At 41.7% G+C, this 24,168-nt stretch overlaps 1 protein-coding gene across 48 annotated transcripts in view; it reads left to right on the plus strand.

Moving 5' to 3' along the window:
• The window catches only part of SOX6 (SRY-box transcription factor 6), a 456,705-nt gene that overhangs the window by 283,007 nt on the left and 149,530 nt on the right, over positions 1-24,168 (plus strand). For all 48 annotated transcript variants that reach the window (XM_065594763.1, XM_065594780.1, XM_065594788.1 and 45 more), the window contains 2 exons: positions 3,624-3,796; positions 8,396-8,464. In XM_065594763.1, coding sequence (XP_065450835.1) covers positions 3,624-3,796; positions 8,396-8,464 — 242 coding nt within the window. The remainder of the gene's footprint in view (positions 1-3,623; positions 3,797-8,395; positions 8,465-24,168) is intronic.

Below are 24,168 nucleotides of genomic sequence, written 5' to 3' on the forward strand. Positions count from 1 at the left end.
ATGTGTTTTGGGGATAAGGAAAGCCCCATGGAAAAAAATGCAGCACTGTCTTTGGAGTTAGAGAATAGATACAGTTTAGGGCAGAGAGAGAAAGCTACGTGTGTAATATATAGTATTTTATGAAAGCAGGCATATTTACTGTAGTTGATATCTTTTATATGAAGTTTTTTGTTTTATCTGTCTTCATGGCAAATGCATTGTACAGATAGCAATATATATATTAGTCAGCAGAAGAGTTTATTTACTGGTAATGATTTTAGGGATCTTGTAGCTTGCTGCAGTAAGTGGATGTGAAACAGATGATGATGGCACACAGCTACTGATGACCTCTGTTGGCCCAGCTAGATCAGCTCAATCTGGTCTGCATTCTTAGCAAGTTGTTTTTTATTAGTATTTAAACTGTAAAATAATGGATAGGATTTTCCACTCCAAAATTAAATTATACCATTATTTCCCTCCCTCCCCCCCCCCCCCCAACATTCAGGCATCTTTTATTCTTTCTTGCCACAAGTAGTGTTCAGCTAGGTTGTGACACAATTTCATAGGCTTCTCATTATTCCAGTCCTATCCCATTTGTGGACATGAGTTGCATGGGACAGAATAAGGATTAATAAATAATTGGTGGTGGTGGGGTCAATAATTTAATGGGGTTAATTATTTTAGATGTGGTTTTCTTCTAAAACAATTATCACTGATGTTTCCTGAATGGGAAATTGTAACTTCAGCGTGCTACTGTAAGGAATTAAAATAATGGAAAAGGAGATATCTTAGATGCTGGTGTTCTATCATACCTATATCAAGCATCCCAGCTAAGTATAACAGAATAGGCAAATGTCACAGCTTTAGCAAGCATTTTGTGTTCTGGTTTTATAACCATATTATGACGTAAATACAAAGCATGCAGAATAATATGATAACAAAGTGGAAGAGTAATGCCTGCCTTGGGTGTGTAAAATATTTTATGACACTAAGATCAAGGCTCAGAATTTCAATTCAGAAGCTGCTTGACAGATGTGGAAGTCTCAAGCTATGGTTTCCCCAGGTGTCAGTGAATGGGTCTGAGTATCATCTTAGTCAGCAGGTTGCTTCCCATTGGCTTTCTGGATTAAGTAGAGGAGTAAATCACTGGTGGCTATGGAGGGCAGGTAAGTGGGTTTCCCCTTGGCAGTGCTGAGTGCATTTTTGTGGTGGCTGTCTATTAATTGAAATTTAACTAGGGGGTAAAAATTTCAAAAGCACCTAAATCACTTTGAAGCCACAGTGTACAATTTTCAAAAGTGACTTAGTCACAAAGGAGTTGTATAGGTCACTCATCTGAGAAGAGGGAGACCTGAGTTCAAATCCTTGATGTAAGGGTTTAAATCTTGGGTTTGGAACAGGGCCTTGAATCCCAGGGCTTCCATCTCCCAGGCAAGTACTCTAGCCAGTGCGGTATAATGGAGGGGATGACATGTCGTTCTCAGTTTTGTGAATGCCAGTGGTGCAAAGTTTTGGTTGAAAAATTTTGTCCAGCTCTATTTAGGAGCCTAAGTCCCTCTGACTTTCAGTGAAACTTAGGCTCCTATGTGCCTACATCACATTTGAAAATAGTATTTAGCCTTCTAAGTCACTTAGACACTTCAGACATTTTTACCCAGATTCTCTTTTGGGGCATTGATGCACTATTTTAATTTCACACGATCTCTCTGGAGTTTCACAAGAAATTGGATTAAACAATAGAGTGCCCTTCAGCTTTTTTCTTTTAATATATATATATTAATTGAAATTAAGAAATGCACTTCAGAACAGTTACCTTTTTACCTGAAGTTTTGGGCTGCTGAGCAAGATTGATTTAATCCATGCAGTAATTGTGTTCTCTTTCCAGCCAAATAAACAGATGTAGGTCACATTTTTGGAACACTTTACATGAAAATTATATTACATTTTCAACCTATCTATTGAAAAATCCTTACAATACTATTTCTACAGTAGCATTTCAGAATAAACAAAAATTAAACAATATTTCTTCCAAGTGGATGTACTTAATATTTACAAGAGAAAACATAAAACGTGCAGTAAATACAGATTGAAGATTTCTGAAATCCTTTCACTAATCTTGACCTCTTCAGGTTTTTATCCTGTGCTCATCAGTGTGGCAGCTGAGCACCGCTGGTGACCAGTTTTGAATGTAAACCCCTCTACACTTTTAAAAATAATATTAATCCAAAAATAATGTAGTGTAAGTAGTTGAGTCTCTGGGAGTCTCAAACCTGCTGCATAGAATCCTGTTTGTTTCCCCATCCTTGGAGAAGAAGCAGCTACTGAAACCTGGCAGCCTCTTCTTGCCTGGAAGACTTCCATCCTCCTCTAGGGAGGAAGGTGGAGTCAGAATTCTGATGCCAGTTTTTCCTTACTTGACCCACTTCCCCACAATTCTCTTCTCCTTCCTCAAAAAGTCCTAAGGCTCCTCTTTACCTGAAGCTGCCTTCTGTAAGTCAGCGGGAGGGAGGGACCGCCTTCACCCCCTCATCTGACGTTGTGTGTCTTTGGGGCATCTAGCAGGCTTACCTGGATCTTTAGCTGGTTGGCCTGCTCCCCACCTCTTGGTTATTCTGTAGGCCTGGCAAGACTCACTTCCTCCAAATCCAGTTGGAGCGTTCTTCCCAGGAGAAGGTAGCTGTTCTGCTTCCCAATGTCCCTTCACTGTACTATGCTCTTGCTGTGCTTGTCCATTATAGTACTCTGGATCTGAGATGCTCACATGGGAAAGAAACCTGTGTGATTCAAGTACAGTAGGTTGAGATTATTACTTGTGCCAAAGTAAAATGTTCATATTTAGCATATTTTTTGGCTTGATTCACAAAAGGCTCATGAACTCTTTACTAGGAGAACCATGAAGTTTGCCCGTAAACAGACTGCTAAGCACCATTAGCATAAAGAATAAATGTACCATAGTGTCATGTTAATTAAACATGCTCTACACAGTAAACTTTGAAAGTTAAATGAGAATTTTTTAAAGTATTTTCTCAAGTTAAGCCATTTCTCAATGGCTACCAGTGTAGCTCGCCTTGTATACTTGCTCCATAACAAAGGTTTACCTTTGCCATGATTTCTCAATGACCATAAATGACCTAAATGACCCGCATGCTGTAGTGTTCCTACAGTATGCTATATATGGATGGAAATCTTCTTAAATAAATGACCAACAAACCATTAAACTGCTGTCCTTATTAAACAGAATCTTGTTGCTTATTTTGTTTTTTTCAGAATGTACAACTGAGGGAAAATTATGTTAATCAAAATGTGAATTTGGTAGTACATGAAGTAGTCATTACCCTGGGAAGGTTTAGATGGAAGGGATAGAGAGATTTGATATCGCAGAGTACATAATTAATTACTCTTGTCAGAAAAAAGAAATAGTTGCTCTCAATCGCGCTTCCGCTTCACAATCGTTGTAACGTCCCCTACTGCTTGGAACATAGCAAGGCTGCATGCTGGGATCTTTTAGGGAATTTCTAGTAAAATATATGTTCAAGCTGCCACTTGGAAAAAGCACTTTGGTACTTAACCCAATTTCTTTGTGAATATTGCTCAATAACTGCTGTCTACCTGCTATTCACAATGTATCTTTCCTCCTCATTTAGGTACACCGGAAAGCCTGGCAGAAAAAGAGCGACAGCTCTCTACCATGATCACCCAGCTGATCAGTTTACGGGAGCAGCTCCTGGCTGCCCATGATGAACAGAAAAAGCTGGCAGCCTCACAAATTGAAAAACAACGGCAGCAAATGGACCTTGCTCGCCAACAGCAAGAACAGGTGAGGCTCCAAGAAAGAAATCTGTGAAAATGTTTCTTTCAGAATGTTAAAACCTCATAATAAACATTGTTCTGCTTGGTGTTTCCTTTCATCAGTTTTATTAAAAGAGCTTATATTCCTTTGTAACCAATAGAAATAATGAATTGGTTTTTTTTATTTTCATAAAGGGAAAAATATTATAGGAGACTGAGAAAAAGTAGTATTTGGAATTTCAAAGCATTTCTTTCCTACAATTAATCTCAGTAGATAGATTGTTTGATTTCTTGCTACTCATGTGATGAAGGGTAGCAAGTTACCAGTGAGCCACGCTATCATAATTTTTTAATTCTCTCTCTCTCTGACAACTAAACAATCAAAGAAACAAGTACATAATTGAGAGACCAGAATATCTACAGAAAAAAGAAGGCAAATAATATTTTTAAGAAACACAGTTGTTCAAAGGACCTGTCCTTGTCTTGTAGTATAAAAATCTAACAATGATCCCATATACTAATCCCCTAGGCATTAGATCAGACAGATCCAAATTAATGTGCAGTTTTTAGGAATCTGACATTATTACTAGAATTATCTTTTCAGTTAAATGTATTTTATAGGTTATATAGCGCAATATATGCTCTGTTGATTTTAATGAGTTGTGACGTCTGGTATTTTATGTGCTTGAATATTTGCCCACATGTAGGAATATGGACTCATCCCTTAATGGAAAATAACATAAAGGAACACTGTAAAAAATCAGAAGTTAGAATGTCATTTAGCCATCCAGAGATGACACAGTAATTAACTATTGACACTTGTGAATAAGCTAGCACAAATTAATCTTGACACATTTGCAGACGAGTGATATCTTACAGTGAACACTTTGTAATTATATTTCAAAATGAAAATTAAATGACACTTAAAACTAGGTTGTCATGCTCAATGAAGCGAGCATGTAGCTCAACCGATTGGCAAATAAAATTCAGAATTTGAGCCACATGGTGCTTATGTATCATACTTCACTGTGTTGAGCCTATACATCTAGCCTATGTTAGGATAATTGCACTGTCGTGTTTTCTATGCATTTTCCATTACAGCAGTATACCATTTAGGAGGAACCATCAATATTAGATGCATAGTGGAGTTTTGTTGGTTTCCATCAGGAAATGAATATTCAAATGCTACTGTATTGTACTTAGAGATGCAGCGATCTGTACACCGGAAATCTGAACTCTAGCAAATTAGCCCCTCCGCATGCACAAGCTAAACAAAGCCCTCAACACTGCCCTGACTAATTTAGGATGCAGAGGCGTGGCCAGATCGCCAGCAGTTCAGAATGATTTAAAACCTAGGATCCAGTAGCTGTGTAACAGTCAGAAAGAAATCACTGTGGACGATTTTCATCCTGAATCTGGGGGGCGGTGGACGTTTGCTTGAACTGATTTGAGTACCACTGTGGATTGAATCTTGAAAGGTCCACTTGCGAACATGCATCAAGTAAGATGTAATACAACTTTAAGGTGAATGGCATCATGCATACATCCTTAATTAAAATAACATTACTTAAGCATTCATATGGAAGTGTGAACTGTCTCAGTAAAGAGGATCAGCTGCAATTGCCCCTCTAAGCATAGGCTAGGGTTACCATACGTCCGGTTTTTCCCGGACATGTCCGGCTTTTCGGCAATCAAACCCCCGTCCGGGGGGAATTGCCAAAAAGCCGAACATGTCCGGGAAAATGCCGGCCGGGCACTTCCCCTCCCGCGGCTGCTCTGCTCCTCCCTGGACTCTTTGGCTCTGTTTAAGAGCCGAGCTGCCCGAGCGCTATGGGCTTCAGGCAGCCCCCTTGCCCCCGGACCCCAGCCGCCGGCCGGGCACTTCCCCTCCCGGGCTGCGGCAGCGCAGGGTCTGGAGGCATGGGGGCTGCCCGAAGCCGGTAGCGCTGGGGCAGCCCTTTCCGCGTGGCTGGGAGTGGGAGGGAGGAGGGGCGGAGTTAGGGCGGGGTTGGGCGGGGAAGGGGTGGAGTTGGGGCGGGGCTGGGGTGGGAAATGTGCGGGGCCTGGACCCCGTGGAGGGTCCTCTTTTTTTATTTGTTAAGTATGGTAACCCTAGCATAGGCAGTACTGGTGATCATAATTATAACAATAACCAGGCACTCTGAGATCCCGGCAGCTGTCCCTATATTACAGGGGTGGCCAAACTTACTGACCTCTGAGCCGCATACAACAATCTTCAGAAGTTCAAGAGCCAGGGTGTGCCTGCCAGGGCTTGGGGCTTCAGTCCTGCAGTGGGGCTGGGGGGGTCTTGGGGCTTCAGCCCCGTGAGGTGTATGTGGGGGGGTGGGTTTGGGGCTTCAGCCCTGCTCCCGTTGAGGCCCCTAGTCCTGGCAGGGCTGAAGCCCCAAGGCCCCCCCTCCCTGCTGGCACAGGTGCTGGAACTAGGGGTGCTGGGGGAGATGTCGCACCCCCTGGCTTGAAGTGGTTTCCATTATACACAGGGTTTACAGTTTGGTTCAATGGCTTTCAGAACCCCCACTATAAATATTGTTCCAGCAACACTGCCTACTGGGCAGAAGCTCCTAACCCCACCACCCCGCTGCAGGGCAGAAGCCCCAAGCTCCCCCAAACAGCCTGATCCGCGGAGAATGGGGGGGAAGGCATGATAGGCTGTAAAAGAGTCACATGCAGCTCATGAGCCATCCCTGCTGTGTTATCTAGTCACACACCGTCCCCCTCTTCAGCAGGCCTTGCTAGCTGATGCAGGACCCTGTTTGAGTTAGTTGCATAAGTAGCAGGAGAGGGCCTCATTCTTCATTCCTCACTCACTAAACTCCCATTGACTTCACAGGGAGTTTAGCCTTAGGAGATCATGCCCATAAAGACAGTTTGAGCCCATTAGTAGGGAACTGTTTGTCAGTCCCTGAAAGTGGGTTTGATTCTGCTCCTGTGCTAACTATCCTGTCTCTCAGCTGCAGGAACTGGTGGACGTCAGCTTCCTATTTGAGGGTGTAATTGGGACTTATGTGGTGCATAAATCTTGTACTCATCCCCTGCACAGGGATGATTTTTTTCCTGTAGCAATGAAATAAATGCATATTTTTTCAGATCCTGCAATTTCAAAAGAAAAAGAAACCTAAAACTGATCATTTTGTGCTATACTATTGCCTTTTCCTAACGTGCATAAAGATACCACATTTTTGTTTGTATATTATGCAATTGATCTGACTACTTTGCACTAAAGTTAGTTGAAAATGCAATCGTGTTTCAAAATCAACCTCACAGCATTTACTGTATTTTCTTTATCAAAATATTATCTCCACTGCCCATTTTCTTAGCTTTCCCAACATTGAAACATATGCACATGTAAAATCATGTAATATATCGGGGGGAGGAGGGAAGAGAGAGAGAGAGCAGTGTTCTTCCCACACACTGGGAACAAGGTACTCCTGAGTTCAGACTTTATATCTGGTACTGACTCTTGCAGAGGTAACTCAGAAGAAGTCTGATCATCCCCCTTCCCAAGGAATATTTATAGGAGGGGAAATGATACTTGATAAATGAGTCACAGTGTGAGACTCAGACCCTCAGGAATGGAAGGATGGTGTCCTAGCAGAAAGAGAAGTCTGCAGGATTAGTGAGGCTGGGTTTCCTGGGCAACACAGATTCAATCCCTGATCAGATCTTCTGAGCAGTTATCCCTCCAACACAGCAGTCCCAGTAGCTCACCCAGCACCTCCTGGCTTCTCCGTGGTGGCAGTATGGGAAGTTAATGTAACAATGGGACAGTTAATGCTGGTCTGCATTACCTGCTGCACAGATTTCTGCTCAAAAATACTTCTTCAGCCGAGAGGATCGGGCCATCTCCTTCTGCTCTAAGAGATCTTGGGATAGCTCCCCTCAATCTGCACAAGCCTCTCTGCACTCTGTCCCATTGCTATATGAACTTGCTTCTCTCAACCCATGTAAAGGAAAAGGAGCCTCAGACCCCCAACCTGTCATCTTCACTTGCCCAGTTGATAAAAGGAGAATAATAATATTCACATATTTCACAGAGTTCTTCTGATAATTAATTATTTAGCCCCAGATTCCGCCACTTTTATTCGGTAGCACCTTTCTCACTGAGCAGTTCCACTTAAGGCAATGGGACCTACTAGGGAATAAGGTACCAATCAAAGTGAATAAGACTGGCAGAAGCTTGCCCTTATATGCTGTATTTTGAAGCACTCCATACAGCCCCAGTTCAACAAAGCAATAAAGCATGTCCTTAACCTTAAGCTCTGTGGATAGGGATGGAATCACACACCTGTATAAGGTTAAGGACATGCTTATGTGCTTTGCTGAGTTGGGGCCTAAGTGTTTAGTATTAGTACATAAGTTTTACTGGATAGTTACGTTCTGATGTTACATTTAAGTTTGAAATGTTTCTATTATTTATACAGGTACCTCATAAAATATCATTCACTAATGTTCCTCCCAGTGTTTTGGTAACTCTTAACAAATGATGCTCAATCAAAAAAACCTGTTTGAAATGATCATGAAGAATAACTAAGAGGTTGTTTTCAATCAAGAATATTGAAGTTTGGACATTACTGTTTTAATTTAATGAAAAATTTATTTCTAATAGATTGCAAGACAACAACAGCAACTTTTGCAACAGCAGCACAAAATCAATCTACTGCAGCAGCAAATTCAGGTCAGTGTGTTTTATTGCTCTCTTCTGATTATGCTTAAATTCCATTTACAGAGAGGAAAGGATTTAAAATGAAACAACCACATGCTTTACGCATAAACCCCTACAAAGAGGGTCTCTGTGTCTTTGAAAATAATTGTCAATTGTCAATTGATGGAAACTGCTGTTGGTTAATAAGCAAGTTTTTTGAAAGTTGTGAATTATTTCTGAAATCTTGCCATTTAACTCTAGAATCTGCAATCATTTTGATTTACACGCCATGAAGGAGAAACAGAGATTCAGTTATCGTTTATAGATTACTTTATTGTACAAAGAGAGAATTGGCTTTATAAGGAGAAGATTATTATGGAAAACAGTCGATAGAAAACGTCCGAAACTTCATTAACCAAAGCAAACAACTACAGAGCAGGAAGATAGCCTTTGAAATGCCATCATTCCCCAAACCTATTGAGACAAAACTAGGTACCAGGCTCTGATATCTTGCCTAATATCCAAATGCGTGCTGGTGCACCATAACCCACAGTACCTTTTGGTGCACTCCGTAGGCAAACTTGTAGCTGAGCCGAACCCGTAGTCTCTAGCTTGATCATGTACAAGTAGACTCTCAAGTGTCTATAGAGGTGGACAGTCAAACTTTATTTGCAGGTGGTGTTGATGTGTGGATTTCCTCACTGTGTCATCCTCCCCTTTTCCCTGTTCGGCTCAGAAGCCTTCCCTTGGCCTATTCTTCTATTTAAATTTGCATCCTGGCTGTTGACAAGCTATTGTGTGGCTGGTCACCTGCTGTATTGTTGGTTATGTTGTGTAGCCAGATGCACCAGTGAGAGCCACCTGCCTCTGTCCCTACTATCCAGCAGTCTCTGTAGGCAGAAGGTGCACTTATTCCTTTCCTCATCCTCACCCCAATATGTTTGCATATCCCTTTGCAAATATCACAATGTTATTTTGTTTGGACTTTAATTGGTTTAATTAACATTCGTCAAGTACGCTGACACCCTGGGATGAAAGGCACAACAGAAGTGTAGAACATTGTCCCCATTGTTTTCTTGGCTGAATGTAGTTTTGAAAAGAAGACTGTGTGTCACTATATTAGTTGTGCATTGGGGAAGGAGAGCATAAAAATACTTGAGGCAAATAAATATTACATATTCCTCTCTACCCCTGACTTGCAGAACAGGTAACATTCGTTTTAGAAAACCATTCATTAGTTTATTACATAAAAAACATCTTGAATTGGCATAAGAGCTACAAATAAAGCATAACTTAAATGGTTTAAAAAATGTAAAAGTGACCAGAAAATCATGTTACTTTAGGAAAAATAGGTCCTGGCATTTTTAAAGGTGAATGGGGTTTAACATTTCACAATGAAACAGGACAAAGCTAGTCTCCTTAACAAATTCATCTTATTTCACCATGTGCTGTGGCATCAGTTTGAGACCATTCAAGGAATTTCTTGAATGCATACAAACACTTACTCCTAATTAGAAGTGTATGTATCAGTAGAATTTGTTGGTCCAGAAAGAGTCAAATTATGACTGTGCGAGCCTTGAAGGCACTGAAATGGGGGAATCATCTTTGGCATAGGGTATAGGACTGCCTTGGTCATTCCCCACCATCCCACAGCATGTTCCCCTCAGTCACCTTTGGCTATCCTCAGAATTCATAAAAGAGCTATGCAAGAGTTTTTTACTTCTGTTGAAAAGTGGGATACACAGACATGGGAAAATGTGGTGTTGTGGCAAAAGTCAGTTTTTCTATCCATCTGGCAGAACACGGTTGTCTGCAATGGGAAGAATCTTCCTTCATATTCCCAGTCCAAAAAAACTTAGCACTTCTCTAAGATTTTTGGAAACCTTCTGGATCCTACTATCTGGCTCTCTTGCATTCCCAAGTGATTCCAGATGAACAGTATTGTGGGTAGATCACCAATCAATATAGCTCCATAGGAATCCTTCCTAACCTGTCAGGGACCTCCGAAAGGTCAAAGTAGGGCAAGAACCAAATGTATTTTAGTTTTAGGAGGATTTTCATACCCTAGTCTATAGTGCTTATATCCACATATAATTTGTCTGCTAATGCAACGGGTTATGGGTACAATTCTTGGCATATTTTCAGAAACAATTTTCTTTTTGCACTCGTCAGTTTTTGATGAACTTACCAAGAAAAAACAAACAAACAAATAACCCCCCTACACACAAAGGAGAGGCCGTGAAACAAAATTTGTAAATTTCATGTAATGTATAGGCCCTTTTGTGTTAGAAAAGGTGGAAGTTCCCATATGCACTGGTTTCTTTAAGGAGAAAGTGCTAACTCTGCTTGCAAGAATATGTCTATATAAAATGAATAATATTTGGGTGCTGGGTGCTACCTTCATGATGGGAATTGAAAATCCACAGATTTTCCTGAGACTCATTGTGAAATCTTAACTTGCTTGCAGCGTGGTCAATAACAAACTGACTGCAATTTTCACGCTCTGAAATAGCTTTATTTTTGTGCCCAATCTCATTTCTTCTTGCATTGGGATTAATTCTGATTCTGATTGCATCCATGATTTTTAAGAGGTGAGTTCTAAGGCTGTCTTGTGGTAATAAAATAATAAGGATCTCTGCCTTGCCGTCTTTGTAAAAACCTATATACATAATGCCATGATAGCAGGAATCCAGCAGCAGAAATGTTATGGCTTCTGTTGTTCTGTCAGTGGTGCAGTGTCTTCCATTGGATTTGGGAAAGGTTTGCTCTTCCATTGACCTGAGTTGACAATGCATTGGGAGTGACTTGCAGCTTCCTTCTCTCCTCCACCTCCATTTTTTATCCTTTATAGGATCCTTGGCAACTGTCTGAATCCTTGTGCATCTCTCCACATGAAGATGCATAACAGGACTTTTAGTGGGAATAAATGGCTATTCTTTGTCCCCCGATGACTGCTAAGTCTTTTCCCACTTGATCTTCCCCATATTCACTGATCAATTAGATGCGGAGGCTGCGCCGATATAGGGTGCTCTTACTCCATGTTTGTACAGTGGTTTGGGCTCTATTGCATGTGAAATATTTGTAGAGTGATTTTTGCTCATATGCATAGGAGGGAATCTAATCAATGTGTCTGAGGCACGGAAAGAATTTTTCCTCCATATGTTGGTGGCCAGGCTCACGGTGGGCTTCTTGCCTTCCTCTGGAACATCCTGTAAGACTCCTCCTGTCAGTTATTAGGGTTGTGGGGGAGGTGACATATCAAACATGCATGTGGTCACTCAGGAGGGCTGCTAGAAATGCTAGTTGTTAGGTTTATGGAGGAAATCTCCTATTTTAGCTGATGTTTAGCCTACATAATCCACAATTACCGTCAGCCAAGTAGTTCTTCCTTATTTATTTGTTCATGCTTATTTTGTTGCAGGTTTGTTACTCAGGCATTCCTTGTGATAGAAGTCGATTGCCTTAGTTGCCTCTTTTACAGCTTATTGTAGGTTTGGGAATGGGGGAGAACTTCCTTGCTATTTAGTTGATTGAGACTGTTAAGACTAGGTGTCTACATTTCTTGTACCTGAAAATCTCCTGTTGGCAATGGGTGAGATGTTGCTGGGCCAAGGATAGGCTGAAGGATGTGATGCTTTATATTGCTGTGTCTGGTGTGAAATAATAATTGTCCTCCCCTTTATAAGAGATTATGAAATGTGAATATTGTAGGTGTCAATTTCCTCTGGGCACAGGCCTGTTCATGGCCCAACTACTTGGAACTCAGTTCAGTATGTTCTCTACTGCAGTATTCCGGGGCAAGTGATTGTGGATACAATGTTTTCATCACATGAGATGCACTGTGTACCTCTCTAATCTTCTGAGGTCTGTGGCATAGTCTCCAAACAATAATTCTGACAATTTAAGGAATACAATTTGAACAATTAGAAATAATCAAAGAGGCTCACTATACTTCAGTCAACAATAAGTAAAAGTGAAAAGAATCCATTAAAACAATCACTTATTTCCCCCCTAAATTGCCATTACTTCAAACATCTTATTTCGTTTATCCGTTTGAACCATTTTCACACTCCATACCTGATTATCATGTATTGTGCAGCTTTGTCAACAGCATGTCGACAAGAAACATATCAGGTATGGAGGCAAAACCAGTACAGTCATCTTAGGAGTGATGAGCTCATATATTTATGTATTTGTTCACAGTCAGTTCAGGTTTCTGGGGGTGGATTTTGGGGAGGTAGTTTTGTCTAGTAGTTAAAGCAGGAGACGTTCCCCTTCTTTGTGCACTTCTATAAAGTGCTTTGAGATCCTGTGATGAAAGGCTCCAAATAAGTGCAATGTTTTATTACTCCCCAGCCCAATTACTCATACCCCCTGAAGCTTTCTTCCCTCTCTGTGTGGACAATAAACACCCTTCTACAGGAGAAGTTCAGAATTAGAAGAGCTAGTGTTCCCAATTACGATCCTTAATCCCGCCGCCCAAGGCAGGCAAGTCTCCCATTGATTTCCATGGAGTTACAGATGAGGAAAGGCTGCAGGATCAGGTTCTGAGCTGTTTTATATTCCTTGAGCCAAATTAATTTCTGATCTAAAAATGTACAAAATCTTAAAGCAGTAGGAAAAAATTAGGCTACTCCAGGGCAGGGTAGGGTGGGGAGATATTAATATATGCTATTCTGGGAAAACTCACCTTAGGGGATGTGGGAAAAATCCATTTAAGGAAAGACTTCTTTAACGCATCATAAACAGAAGGGAGCATGCACGGGATGGAAATGCTGAAGTCTGACTCTGTATAATGGGTCCAACTGTGCAAGATGCTGGATGCCCTCAACTCCAAGAGGATTCAGGAACTTGTTGGAGACAGTAAACTCCTTCCAGGACTCCGTCTGCTGAGTGTCTGTCCATGTTCTGCTGGAGGAGGAGGAGACTTTGAGCCCAATTCCTGAAGCATTCTGCATGCAGAAGATCCATTTAAGTCCGGGGGCAATATGGGTGTAGAGGACTTAAGGAACCAGGCCCTTTGCTGAGTCACTTCAGACTTGTGCAGCTATCGTTGGAAAGAATGCTAAATGTAGGCCACAATTTTTGAAAGAGCTCAGCTTCTACATCTGGGGACAGCACAATGGATGCGGAACTTTTTCTGAGACTCTGGCAGTAGGTGTCACAATGGGAACTGAGCACTTTTGAAAATCTGGTCATAAGTGCTCCCATCCCTTTCCCTTCTCAGTGCCCTTACAATATAGTGTTTTGAATCAGGTGTAGTTTCCTTTGCATAGAAAAATTGTGTTCTTCTGCCCTCATAAGTATTCTGCTTTAATTACTATTTCTAATAGTAATTGTGTTCTAGTTTTTTAATGTGTACGTTCATGCTGCGTATCTTAATATCAACAAGCTTGCATTGTCTATTTCTATTAAAATGAGTGAACATGATTACCATGATAGTAAACAAATAAAAGAATGGTAACATAAAAATGACAACTGTTTAAACTGTTCTTGAATATGAATCGTTTGAATCATACTTAAAACTTAAGAGGCTGATCCAACAAATCTCTCTCCTTATCCATGATTAACTACTAACAATTCAGGTACCTGGTGAGCTGAATAAGGACTATCTCTTTATGTGAAGTGCATGTCTAAAGATCAGGAATAATTACATTGCACATTAGCCTTCATGGCCTGCATGACCTGGTTAATTAATTTTTTGCTAGGATAATAATAGTAGAAATATATTTAAAGATATGCTTCATCATTAAGTATCTAATTGACCTCCAATTTTAAGAGCTGGACCTTTCATTTATTGCCTTTCAGAGATGGGTTAAACCTCCTAGCAGTAAGCTTGCTGAAAAGGCAAAAGCTGGAATCTAGCTATCGTCAGTCCCCAGTTGCTCTGTCTTAGGTTGTCTCTCTTTGTTTGTAAACTGTATTTAGCATTGACAAGCAAAAAGCAGTTACCATGCTACTGTTCTGGAACAAGGGAATATTCCTTTTTTTTTTTTTAAATAATCGATCATGAAACGGATCCCCTTCCTGCAAGCTCTGAACAGGACGAAATAAAGCCATTGAAAGCAACTTGATACTTCTATTGGCGTGGTATATGGATCAGATACTCCCTTGAAAGAAAATGAGGGTTATAAACAAAGCTTAGAAGTCTAGGAATAGCCCCCAGCTTCAGCAAACCCTTAAAATATTTTGTAATTGTATCTTCAATCATGAATTAGCTAGGAAAAACAGACCCTCTTTTCCCTTTTATTTCACTGCTGAATGCTGTTTTTAATTGCCCACAGGCATGCTGTTGTGATCTTCTTTGGAAGTTTCAAACCAGGATAAAAATGCAAATCTAATTATTTCTTTTATCTAATCTAATTAACTTTTAAAAGTAATGATAGATGCACTATAGCCTGCATCAAACATTTTAATAACCAAGTTACTGGATTAAAGAATAGGTAAAACTACTGTAATTTATAAACAGTGATGATTATTGCAGTTCAAAATTTAAATTATTGTGGTGGCTCAATAAACTGTAGCAGTAGCTTATTAATTTGTAATAGAGATTATACATTTCCTTTAAATTCCAGCTTTGTTATGAATTGAATCCAAACCATCATTAGCTTCTTTTTATTCAGTTCAGTACCAATGCATTGCTGCAAAAGACTAGCCTCCTCCTTCCAACCCAGTTGCCCAAATGGGCTATTTGTAAACGGAAGATGTAAATGCCAGCATGTTACTGTAATTTGTGCCCTTGTTATTTAATCAAAGACTGAGATTTCCAGAACTCTGCTGTGTGTGTAGCCTCACTGCTTCTGTCCAGCTCGTCAGTCTTGTTAGCAAAGATGGAAACTAGTCCAATGTGAGGGGCAGAGCCAAAGAAAAAGGAGAAAAACAGAAATATGTTGAACATTTACGAAGCAAAGCAAAACATGTAATGTTCCTTTTATTATTGAATATTGGCCTTTCCCCTATAAACAAGAGCCAGATCCTGAAGTCCTTGCTCAGTATTTACTCTGGCAAATCCTGCATTGTGGGCAAAATCTTACTCTTGGTACCTGCCCAAGTAACTTTGACTAGGCTTTGGGGATACCAGTGTTGAGAAGAGAGGAGGAATCTTTCCCCACTTCCCAACAGGCTGTGGAGTGGAAGCTGAGCCACAACTACTGCTCCATCTTAAGGGCTGGAGTAACTTCCAAAGCCCTGGTTGGCCGAGTGATCCACACCGTCATGGATACTCCAGCTAAGTCTTCATCCTCCCCTCCTGTCCCTTACGCCAAATACCCTGGCATGACGGCATGAAGAAAGCCCAAGCAGGGCTGGATTCCATGCCAGAGGGTCACAATTCCTGTGCAGTCTCCTAAAATTCTGTCCTTGCCCTTCAATCCCCTGTGCAGAAGAAACTCGCTGGGTGCTCTGTATGTGGGGCCTCCTGTTCCCATAGGGTATATCTACACTGCAGTTAAAAATCCATGGCTGGCCTATGCCAGCTGACTCAGGCTCCTGGGGTTCGGGGTACTGGGCTGTTTCAGTGCAATGCAGACTCCCAGGCTTAAACTGGAGCTGGACTCTGGGACCCTCCCATCTTGTAGGGGCCTAGAGCATGGGCACCAGCCCGAGCCTGGAAGTCTACACTGCAATGAAACAGCCCTGCAAGCCCGGGCCTGCCACGGATTTGGGTGTCTGAACTGCATACCCATAGAGGTGGGAGCAAGATTTTCCCTGACTTAGAATAAAGAGCTTCTGGATTTAGCCACAAATTAATCAATAAACTCAACATGAATACACTTTTATTTTGTACACTGTCCCCTCAAAAGTTAAGATATCTTCCTAATACTTTTCTAATTTTTCTGTGAATTTTTGAGTAAATAGATTTGTGTCTCCTTCCTAGATTTAAACAAACTGTATTTAATGCAAAAATTAAGTCTTGTGTATCTCTTTCATATCACTTCTCTAATTATAGAGCAGTAAATGGTAGAATAGCATATGTTAGCAACATGAGCAGCAGCCTATGAAATGAGCTACAAGTTAATAAAATGATCTTGTGGTGATGTTGGCCAAATGCTAGCACACATGTTTCGGAAAGTGATATTTCAACAGACTTGAAGAATAGGACTTTGGCACATGGGTGCTGAACGTGATCTGATGTATGGAAATTAGCTAAATCTACTGTCAATGTCATTGTTCCTCAGGCTCAAGTGGTGCAGAAAGTGATAGTAGCTGCCCTTTCTCCCACTCTCTCCCCTCACACTCCCTTTTTAAAATTAATAGTGGTGTTTGGGGAGGGGTGTGGCACATCCATCTATACTCCTCAGTCCAAGCACTCTTGTTTCTTTCATTCTTATGAGTGCTGTATTGCAGACTTGCCTGCAGTCAATACTTCTTTTTCTTCTTTCAGTCTACCCTGTAGGCCTGTTCCTAGAGCTGAAATCCTCATCCTCATCAAAACCAGTGGGGCCAGGATATTACCCTCTTTGCTTTGCTTAAGTGAGGACTGCAGGCTTGAACCCTATTTGTTTAGGCTCAGATTATCAGCAGCCCCCCAAAATAAGCAGAGGAGCAAGCAAATATTACATACCCCACTCATGCTGCTGCTCAGGGTCCACTTCCAGCAGCCCTCACAGTGCTCCAGGCTAGGGTTACCATATCTCATAAATAAAAAAAGAGGACCCTCCACGGGCCATGGCCCCGCCCATTTCCCCACCCCTAGCCCCGCCCCAACTCCACCCCTTCTCCACCCTAACTCCGCCCCCTCCTCCCTCCCACTCCCAGCCAGAGGGAAAGGGCTGCCCCAGTGCTACCAGCATCACGGTTTCCCGGGCAGCCCCCAGACCCTGCGCCCCCAGCCGGCGCTTCCCCAGCGCAGCTGGAGCCCGGGAGGGGAAGCGCCCAGCCGGGGGCGCAGGGTCTGGAGGCTGCCCAGCAAACCGTGAAGCCGGTAGCGCTCGGGCTTTGGGCAGCCCCTATGCCTCCAGACCCTGTGCCCCCAGCCGGGCACTTCCCCTCCGGGGCTCCCGCGGCTCTGCGTAACTTACACTGTATAAGTTACACAGAGCCGAAGAGGAGCAGAGCCCCCGCGGCTGGAGGCTCTGCTCCTCTTAGGCTCTGTTTAAGAGCCGGGCTGCCCCAGCGCTACTGGCTTTGGGCAGCCCCCGTGCCTCCGGACCCTGCGCCGCCGGAGCCCGGGAGGGGAAGTGCCCGGCTGGGGGCGCAGGGTCCAGAGGCACGGGGGCTGCCCGAAGCCGGTAGCTCTCGGGCAGCCCGGCTCTTAAACAGAGCCTCCAGCGGCTGGGGCTCTGTGTAACTGACACTGTGTCAGTTACACAGAGCCCCGGCGGCTGGAGGCTCCAGCCGCCCCTGCTCTGTTTAAGAGCTGGGCTGCCCGAGCGCTACCGGCTTCGGGCAGCCCCCCTGCCTCCAGACCCTGCGCCCCCAGCCGGGCACTTCCCGTCCCAGGCTCCGGCGGCGCAGGGTCTCGAGGCACGGGGCTGCCCGAAGCCGGTAGCTCTCGGGCAGCCCGGTTCTTAAACAGAGCCTCCAGCGGCTGGGGCTCTGTGTAACTGACACTATGTCAGTTACACAGAGCCCCGGCGGCTGGAGGCTCCAGCCCCCGCGGCTCTGCTCCTCCCCGACTCTTCGGCTCTGTTTAAGAGCCGGGCTGCCCGAGCGCTACCGGCTTCGGGCAGCCCCCATGCCTCCAGACCCTGCGCCCCCAGCCGGGCACTTCCCCTCCCGGGCTCCGGCGGCGCAGGGTCTGGAGGCACGGGGCTGCCCAAAGCCGGTAGCGTTCAGGCAGCCCGGCTCTTAAACAGAGCCGCCATTTTCCCGGACATGTTCGGCTTTTTGGCAATTCCCCCCGGACGGGGGTTTGACTGCCAAAAAGCCGGACATGTCTGGGAAAAAGAGGACGTATGGTAACCCTACTCCAGGCAGTCCACTTACTTCACCCACATTTGTGCAGCTTGCCACCCCAGTAGTCACTGTGCCTCTCTAAATGCTTCTAGTGGGGCAGTGCATCTCCAAATCACCAGGCTGTAGTGTTAAAGCTACAGTCTAACCCCTAATTAATGTCAAAATCAGCCTGCATAATTGGAAGTGTTTGTTTAACCACAGAAAGTCAACTTCCACCCTCAGTTGCACCTGCACAAACAAACTAAAGTGTGTAAGTGGGAGCAAAGTTTGGGCAATTGCTTTCCTTCCAAAGGGCCCAATCCTGCAAAGCCTTATTTACATGAGTAACCCTTACTCGCCCAACCAATATCTGACTACTTGTATATCTAAGTATTACTCCCACTGCAGAATTGGACCCATAATACAGAAGAATGTACAATTAATTACATTAGGTTTGCATTAAAACATATCCCATAACTATGACATAGAAACTGCATAGGATGTTGGCCTTTATTTTGCAAATAGTTCTACTTGCTGTGGAGTTTTCTGTGACTGTCTATAATGTGTTGGCCAACAGGGAAAAACAACTTGGGTTTGGATTATATTTTTTTTCTACAGTGCATACTGCCCAGGATTCAGTGAATAAAGAAAACAGTTAATAAAAGTACAGAAACAACTTGATTTATGGTGATATCCATGTATACAAGCAACACTGGAATGTGATGATATCAGAGGTCAAAGTTTCTGTCTTCAGAAGCAGGTATTTGGAAGAAAAATGATGAAGTGCAGCCCCACATAAAAAGGCCAAAAGCATTTAGAAAATAAATTGTAAAGTACTTTTTGAAATCTGACAATAAAATGTTGAATTCACCAGACCGCATAAACTTTGACCTAAGAGATCAAAGTGGTTTTTAGTTGTTATACTTAGTGATGAATAAAATTCTTTTATAAGATAAATTTGTTTGCCTGTGTTTGCAGAAGTTGTGAAAATTAGTTGAAGAATACAAGTGCATTATTAAATCAATTTGGGGAGAAAAGTGTGTTAAGATGGTACTTAGTTTCACAACAATACAGAAAAAATAAGTGTATTCTTGTCTGGATTCACATGGGGATTATGCACCCATATGGAGAACAAGATAGAATTGGAAAGGAAAAAAGAGAAACCATTTAACATTCTGTAAACGTTTGGACTATTTAAGCCAAAAAAAGTAAAAGTGAAGTGTCTTGGTCTTAAGCAACCAACACCATTACTAGCAAAAACTGGTCCCTGTTAAAGGTGATCTTTATGAAAAAGTTGAACAACATTGCACTGGAAATCACCTGGGAATATTTTAAAGTAGTTGTGTAAGTAAGAGGAAGCTGGCTTTCAGTGCAGGTTCACCGTATTGCATCCTGTGCTTTACAGCTTTTTAAAGAAAATGAAATTATATGATTTAGTTGGGTCTTTGACCATGTTGTATGCAAGAGATTTGATTGTTTAAAAAAGCTAGTCTTTTATATAAATCTTGTATATACCATCTTCTCTAAGTCAGGCATTTGCACAGCTTGTGTAAATTATGTCTATATTGAGAATTTAAGAAGTTATACAGTATGCATTCCACACTTGAGGGATGGGAAATAAAAATTGATATACTGCGAGACATACGATATAACACAGTGAAATATCTTTTAAATTCCAAAGGGATGCACTGACATCACCATGCTTAATTCACATACAGTAACTCCCCCACATTTCATTAATGTTAGATTGAAGTTTGTAATCATTCAATAAAGGAAAACAAATGATGCAAACAGTATACAATGGTTCATTATGAAATGCTGAATTCATCTTATTCACCCACCCAAAACGACAGTGTGTTAAGAAAACATTAAAGTTGTAACACCAAATAATAAAAGCAAAGAAATTCACAGTTGAGAGTGAAGTGAGAAATCCATCCTGAGACACATCACAGCCCCACAGAATTTGTTAAATGTACTTTTTAGTTAAAGAACTTTTTAAAAAAAATCTGTAATAATCTGTTGGTCATTTTTACCGTGCAGACCAAAGTTTAGCCAGGTGGATGAACATGCTTTTGCTTTAAAATATAGACCAGGTGGACAAACATTAAGTATGTGGACTAAAACACAGCTGCTCTATGTGTGCGCTCAGGACACATGGTAAGTAATAATAAAACTGATGGGGTGATGGATAGCTATTGGCCTGGCCCTCGGACTGGGACTCCCTAGGCAAAGCAAAACAATAAACATTTTCTGGAGGGAGAGGGCTTGGAGCCCATCCTTGCTCCCCCAAGAAGTGCTGAGAATCACCTTAGATGGAAGGACTCACTGGAAAGTTGTGGTGGGCACTGTCTTTAACCTCTGCTGATACTTGATGTTTATTTGAAAGATCTATCTAGCCCTCATTTGTGATCCCCCATTATCATAGTATGTGAGTACCTTACAGATTTTAGTGTATTTATCCTTACAACACCCTTGTGAGGTAAGGCAATGCTATTATTCCCATTTTAGAGATGAGGCACAGAGACACTAAGTGACTTGCACAAGGTCACACAGGGAATCTGTGGCAGAACCTGGGTCTCCCAATTCTCAGCTTAGTGCCCTAACTACTGGATCTTTCTTCACCATCATAATCTTCCACTCACATGGCCCTTTGTTTCATCTGCTGTAGTGGAGTTCTCAGTCATGGAGAATCCAATATCACCAAGACTTCTTCCCCAGCTTATTTAATCTCAGTAGGCTGCTTAAAGACTTGTCTCTTCTTTTCACCCCCTTCCATAACTGGTATTATTATCATTCCCATGAACGTAATTAACCATGTGATCATCAAGTTGATTGGAAGCATGGAGTCCATGCCTGGAAAAGGGGCAGGCATGGAATGCATTATGAGGAGTTCTGCTGCTCCTAGAGACCAAGTATCTCCTTTTCTCATGGGTAGCAACCTCCAAGGTTCAACCAGGAACTTCCTGGAGAGACTAGCCTTATAGGCAGATTGTTTCTTGGACTATGTCTAAACTACGAACTTGGGGTGAGTCTCCTGCTCGTGTACATAGTCATGCTAGCTCACTGAGTGCTAGCGTGAGTATAAATAGCCGTGTAGCCATGGTACCCTGGGTAGTAACAGCGAAGGCATATGCCCACTGGTTTCAGGCAGGGTTATACTCAGCATGGCTCAGCTGTGTCTCTCCTGCCATGACCAATGCTACCATGGCTACACTGCTATATACTTGCGCTGGCTCAACAAGAGCTAGCATGAGTATGTGTACATGAGCAGGGGATCACACCCCTCACTTGTCGCATAGACATAGCCTTGATATAATATACTTATGCAGTATAGCCTACATAAGTAATGTTCCTGGGGGAAGATGGGAGGAAGTACTTTTAAAAAATGCCAAAATTTCATGGTTGTACCTCGCATGGTGTGTAGGGCACAGAAGTGACTTAAAAAGCTACATTACTTGCCTGAAACATCGGTCTAATAGTGTTTTTTAATTTAATCAAAGTGTCTGTTTCTTTGCATGCCACATTTTAGGCCAGAGTATATTTTTACAGCCAAGTTATAAACCCCTGAAAAAAGGGGCTTATAATGGAAAGGTTGACACAACATTAATTCTAGTGTTGCGAACGCAATGCTATAATTTTGGAAAAAGACCTTTATAGCTCTGCTCAGATATTAATTGCAGGAAATTACAGCATATCCTATTAAAGTATTATGTCAGTGGCATACATAGCATATGACACCTTTACATATTCTCTCTTGTGTTCATGGCAATGTGTTGCCTTTGTATCTTAATGGAAGAGGTGGGTGAAATGGATGGGAGTTTCTTTAGTCCTCTGCAGTATTGATCAAGCTTCATGCCTATAAGTAGACTTCCTTATTTTCCCATTTTAAAAACAGGTCCTCCTCCACACAGGTAATTCAGATGTGGACATCTAGGTCTTGATCCAAAGACTATTGAAGTCAGTGGGAGTCTTTCCATTCATTTTCCAATGGGTTTGGATCAGGCTTTGACTTTGACCCCAAACCTTACCCACATAAAGGTCCCATTGTCTTCAATTAGAGTGTTTCAGAACTAAGAGTTGCAGATTTAGGCCCTTTTCATTAATAAGGTTCTGGTTCTGATTAATTTACGTTTATATAACTTGACTGATTTCCATGGAGTTACTCCTGATATACACTAGTGTGAGACAAATCCATCTCTAAATGTAATTTCATGCAACTTTAATGTATTCACTGCATGTATGTACAGTAGGTGCGAGCTTTCAAAAATTACTGTAGGTTTCCAATTTGTTGAATTATATGGATACATTCATCTGGTTCTGTATCTTTTATTTTGAGTAAATGGCCTATTTACTAAATTCTTACTACTTTTTAGGATTGTAGGGGCATTGTGTCATATTCAGTTTAAACAACTCTATGTTCTGATAAGGCAGTTCATTGTAATATCATGTTTTTAATGTACACTATTTCATGGCATGTTAATATATTTTAAGCCCAGTAGGGCATCACTTGTTTTATTAATGATAGATATTTGAAGGGGGAAGGAGGACTATTCTGTTCTTCAATTGTCAGCTCTTCAGGGCACGAAGGACTCAGACTTCCTATCTATTTATACTCCGTTTAACACAGTGAGACCCTGATCCTGGGAGGGTCACTATTTGTATCGATAAATATGAAATAATAATAATAGCATATCCTGAAACAAGTGGAGTTTTGAATCCCTACATCAAAGCCCAGTTTTTCCCTCCCAAGACAGAGGAGCACCCACAATTGCTTGTGTTTACACAAAGCTTTCATGCCTGTTGTACAGTTGATTAATATCTAACAAGATGGGAGAAAAGGCCTTCGCAGAAAAACCACTGATATGCAAACTCATTGGACTGTCGATGGTTCCCATTAATTGCAGGCTTTAACATATAATTATTGCATAGATCTGGTTTTACTTATCAAATCCAGACCTGCTTTTTCTCTGCCTGCTGTGCAGGGGAAACTCCATGCTGTACCAGCTTCTTTTTACTTGGGGCTCCCAGTATCATCAGGATTAAAGCTGTCAGAACAGTCGTCCCTCTTTGTTTTGTGGTTTTAAATACAAAGGTTAATATGGTTGCTTGATAAATATGCCGCTTTGGGTTTGCTTGTAACATACAAATGCAGGTGGAAAAAACAAAACAAAAATTCCTTTTTTTAATACATAACATTTTAATTTTGATAGTTATTACCAAATTCCCTCACATTTTTGGGGAAGAAGATATGAGGACTGCACTTCAATTTATTTCTCTAATCTGGCCAGTAATCTATCACTAAATAGGCTCCATTGGCTTACTCCTGCACTCAGATTCAGGATAAACCGCCACTGAAGTCGATGAGAGTTTTGTCTTATTTGAAGTTGTGCAGGCGGAAGGTGCCATTTCCTTAGCTGGTGTAAATCAGTGTTGTGCCACTGAAGTTAGTCCAGTCCAAGACATGCAGGATCCTACCCCTAGTTTACAGTGTTTTAAAACAAAGGAAGGTTTGGAAACAGAAGCATTCTGTTGTGCTTTTGTTATTCATTGTAAAATCTTCCTTTTATACGTCTGTGGAAGATAAAGTAACTGTCTATTTTGGACTTCTTTTAGGTAGGAAGTACATTGTGCTTGTATATTCTTGCTTTGCTTGCTTCAGCTACTAGTTTGATGTCATTATTACCTTTCAGTGGACAGACTCTTTCTGTTCTTTTTCGTTGTCCATGATTAGTATAGAGAAATCTTACTGAGGACACTTTGCTGTCATCAACAACATAAATGGGCAAGGAACAAAAATAAAACAACCTCCACTAAATTAATAATTAATCATTGTCATTTTTGTTTTAATTAAGAAAACACAC

This window comes from Chrysemys picta, chromosome 4 (genome assembly GCF_011386835.1).
Source record: "Chrysemys picta bellii isolate R12L10 chromosome 4, ASM1138683v2, whole genome shotgun sequence".
NCBI lineage: Eukaryota > Metazoa > Chordata > Testudines > Emydidae > Chrysemys > Chrysemys picta.